We start from the raw sequence: 4177 nt of genomic DNA, 5'->3' as shown, positions 1-4177 counted from the left end.
GTATATATTTTGACCTGTTCCAGTACATAGTCTAGTTGGAAATAAGTACTCTTTGGTTATCATTGAGGGAATTTTAAGGTTCACTAGGGTAATGTTCTTAATAAACAAAAGTGACACTAATGAAGAAATCATTGCATTCATCAAACAGACTAAATTATAGGTTGAAAACAAAGTAAAGCAACTCAAAAGTAATCATGGAATTGATTTTAGAAATTTTACAATGGAATCTTTCTATGAAGAAAATGGAATCGCTAAAAACTTTTCAGCAGTTAGAACTCTGAAACAAAATGATATTGCTGAAAGAAAAACAAGACAATTATTAAGGCAGGTGGAACAATGATTGTTGAAGTTGGTTTATCCTTGAAATTTTGGGTGGAAGCTGTGAATACAATATGTTTTATGCAAAATACACTACAAGAAAATTCCTTTTTAGTGACCATTGTTTTAGTGACAACTGAAAATCTGGTCACTAACAGTATTCTTTAGTCACCATATATTAAGTGGTCACTGAATTTTGATAGCTGTACATATTTAGTGACCAAACCGGAGATAGTTGTCACTGAGTGGTCAGTAACAATTATTATTGTTATTTAATTTTATAACAAGTATTAGTGACTAGAATTAGTGGTCACTGATTTGATGCTTAATGACCAAAAAAAGTTGTCACTACATTGGAGATTTAATGACCAAAAATAGTGGTCATTAATTGTCATTGGTTTTTCAAACACACACATAGTGACGACATAATATTGGTCACAACATGAAAACAAATTAGTTACCAGAAAATAGTGGTCACTAATATAAAAAAGGAACATAAGTGATTTTTAATTTTTTACATGATAAAATAAATTTATATTTTTTCCCCAAACTTTTTTTAAACAAACATAAGAAAAAGGGTATATAATACGTATTTTTTGTTATACAAATAATTTGAATTTATAATTCATGTCATGTATTAAATTCTTTTAATTCTATAAATTCAAACTTTTTAAAAAATTTTAAAATGTCAAAATTACTAGTTTAAAATGAAAACCAAAAGAGCCAGCATCATATTTACTATACTACCCTTCTCAAGCATGGGTAATCGAAAATCATCTCGTCTAGAAGGCAATCTCTATTTTTCTCTTTTTTATTGTTATTGTTTAAGTTAATAACTAGAGTGAATTATAAAAATGGTCCTTGTGGTTATATATATATATATATATAATCAAGTACCAAATTTTCGATTTGAACACGTATAGTCCTGAAAATTTATTTTTGTCACGAATATGGTCTCTAGTAGACATAAGAGAGAAACGGTGAGGGTACGCATCTAAGAGCATGTATGAGGTAGGCGTACTTGAAAAATAAAAATAATAAATAAAGTTCTAATGAGGGTAATTTTGTCTTTTTATATCAGTTAGGGACCATTTTCGTTATAAAAATAAAGTTTCAGGACTATCAGAGTTCAAATTAAAAACACAGGACCTGATTCAAAAAAGATATATAACCACAGGGACCATTTTTATAATTTACCCTAATAACTAAAAAAAACCCACCCCCTTTTTATCAATCGATCACCGGAAACCACATAAGAATTCTCGAACCCTAGCCTCTCATCCCTCTTTCTCTCGCTGGAAACATATACTAAAAACTCTTCAGTTTTCTCTCCTCTTGTTCCTCTCTTATTTCGTTCGAACCCTAGCAGACTCGTTGTTTGATTTGTGGTTCGATTTCTGAAAATTAATCTGGACTCTAAAGCTGTACATGATCGATTTCTCACAGCGTCAACCGAGAGCCGCGCCACCATGACGAACACCACTGACACCGTGTTAACTACCGTAACAACTAACCACAACCAATTTCCAAATTTCAGAAGCATGTTTTGACGATTAAGCTCAGATTACTTCACTGCATGGTAGATTGATTGACTGCCTGTTATTAATGTATCCAGGTAAACATTCTTCAAGTATGGAACACAATTCATCTACTTTATCTCTTAAGTTATCGATTGTTTGTGGTTTTTACAGTTTTTTTCAACTTAAATGCCAAATTTGGTTTTTGGTTATTTAGTAGTGGTTTAATGTTGATATAGTTCCTAATCTGGAAGTTCAGTTTTGCTTCTTTTTTATTCTAATTATCCAAATGCAAATATGATTCAAATGTAAAGCTTAGCATGTTGATTTAAGAAGAAAAATCTAGGTTAGGTGTAAATGTAGTTTGTATGAAACGTTTTCTATTGCAAATTGCGTTGCAAAATAGATTCCTACAGATGAAATCTAGTGCGATATACATAAAAGTGATTATATGTTGGTCTTTTTTTTGTCATTTATTAATCATTATATTCCAGTTTTCTCATGAAAGATATGAAGGTTTGACATTTTTTCTATGTCGCCTATTTTAACATGTGAGGACCTGCAGCAGCAAAAGTGGTCATAATTAGAAATTTTCGGAGCATTCATCTCCACTCTCATGTTCTCTTTCCATTTGGATGTAATTGTTAAGATTAAACTTTTATGTGATATCGAAGGAAATGAAGAGTTTGAAGATTATCTGGTTGTGTTTTTTTTGCTTTTTTTTTTTTGAAAGAGTATTATCCGGTTGTGTTAGAAGTTATTGATTTGATGCGTAATTACCATCAACATGCCAAAAGGGCAGCTCTAATGTCATCTTTCATCATGCACAAACCTCATGAAAGATCACATTTAACCAAAGCTACATTAAAAACAGTAAGCAAATCTTTACTACCATATACAAAAATATTATTTCTTGTATAATCACCTAATTATTAAAATATTATTTTCTTTTATTTTTCAGCTAAAAAGCATAGAATGGATTATGCAGATCCTTATCTTACCACAAAAGAGGAAAGAGACATCATTGAACATGTAGTAAGACTCTAAAAACTATCTATGATCCAAGGGCACAATAGTCATTTTTTAAAGGTTAACAGCTAGTTAACTTAGACTCACATTAACCAAAATCGTTAGGGAACCAAAATAAAGACCAATTTTGCAAAAGTGAACTTCTTAGGACCAATATTGAAAAATTCAGCTAAACCTAAGGACCAAAAATGTAATTGACTCCAAGTTTTACAATACATAACTTTTTTACAGGTTAGTGCTTTTGTAAAACCATGTAAAGAATATATTGGCATTCTACAACCAGCGTAAGTGATGAAGAAGCAAATGCAAAAGGATGACTTGGAATTATGATGATTTTGTTTTATACTTATGTTTTTTTTTTGAATTACAGGTTTGATCAACTAACAACTATACGCTTTCAAGAAGCTATGCCAACAATTCAACAAGTTTTAAATGATGAAACTTGTGCTTTTCAGGTATTTGCAAACTACATATTTAGTCCTATTACTTATCAAAATTACGGATTTGGTCCCTAACTTGAGAACTTTTAATCTTTTTTATCACCATATTTGTACGTATTGTTAAACTCTGCAAAATGACCATACTACCCTTATAGGTGGAGTTATCAAGACTTCTTGATATTGTGATAGGCTCAACAAATTGAGTGTTTGTATGATCAGGTGAGAAATAGCAATGTACTTTACTCTTTGTACCAATATAGGCAATATGCTCTGTTTTTTTTTTCACTTATTTACCATTATAGCAACATACATACATTTATTTACCTATAATTAATAGCAATATGTGGTGAATAAAGTAGAATGTTATATTTGGTAGCATTTGATTAAGTGGTTTTATTTATTTATTATTATAGGCGATTGAAGCAACAAAGAATGTTGAGATAGGTAATAAGGAGCTAACTCAAGGCATACAGAGGAGCAACAAGAGGAACAACAATTGCAGAATTTTTCTCTTACTTTTCATTGTTTTTACTTTTACTATTTTTTTTTCTTGACTGGTATAACTAATTAATACTTAAATCGATGGACTCATCATTTAACTTACAAAGTATGTTATTTATTTATTTATTTTATTTTATTTGCAATTTTAAGAGCTCAAAATGTATATTGACCTCATTGTAGATAGTTTTAGGTTTGAGGATGCAAATAATAGGAACTTACATTTATTGATTTGTTTACTCTATCATTACAATTGAACTCAGTGACGACTTTTTTGGTCACTAGATGAGTGACGACTTTTTATGGTCACTAGTTGGATTAAACGGTGACGACTTTTTGCGGTCACTAATGGATAAAATAGTGACGACTTCCTTT

General features: G+C 30.4%; 1 protein-coding gene across 4 annotated transcripts; it reads left to right on the top strand.

Annotated features, from left to right (window-relative positions):
* The first annotated feature begins 1555 nt into the window (after positions 1-1555).
* Positions 1556-3948, top strand: LOC145101820 (syntaxin-81-like). 4 transcript variants are annotated; one of them, XM_079039091.1, is made up of 7 exons: positions 1556-1933; positions 2569-2708; positions 2797-2870; positions 3096-3148; positions 3235-3319; positions 3460-3523; positions 3718-3948. In XM_079039091.1, the coding sequence occupies exons 3-6, from the start codon at positions 2811-2813 to the stop codon at positions 3505-3507; spliced, it is 246 nt and encodes an 81-aa protein (XP_078895217.1). In that variant the 5' UTR covers positions 1556-1933; positions 2569-2708; positions 2797-2810; the 3' UTR covers positions 3508-3523; positions 3718-3948. The 4 variants fall into 4 exon arrangements, 3 of the variants coding, with proteins under 3 accessions (XP_078895217.1, XP_078895216.1, XP_078895215.1); XM_079039090.1 differs by having other exon boundaries at positions 2401-2708; XR_013705867.1 differs by lacking the exon at positions 3096-3148.
* The last annotated feature ends 229 nt before the right edge of the window (positions 3949-4177 follow it).

This window comes from Lactuca serriola, chromosome 4 (assembly GCF_051521515.1).
Source record: "Lactuca serriola cultivar US96UC23 chromosome 4, Lser_US96UC23_V15, whole genome shotgun sequence".
Classification (NCBI taxonomy): domain Eukaryota; kingdom Viridiplantae; phylum Streptophyta; class Magnoliopsida; order Asterales; family Asteraceae; genus Lactuca; species Lactuca serriola.
This window is presented reverse-complemented; position numbering and strand designations above follow the sequence as displayed.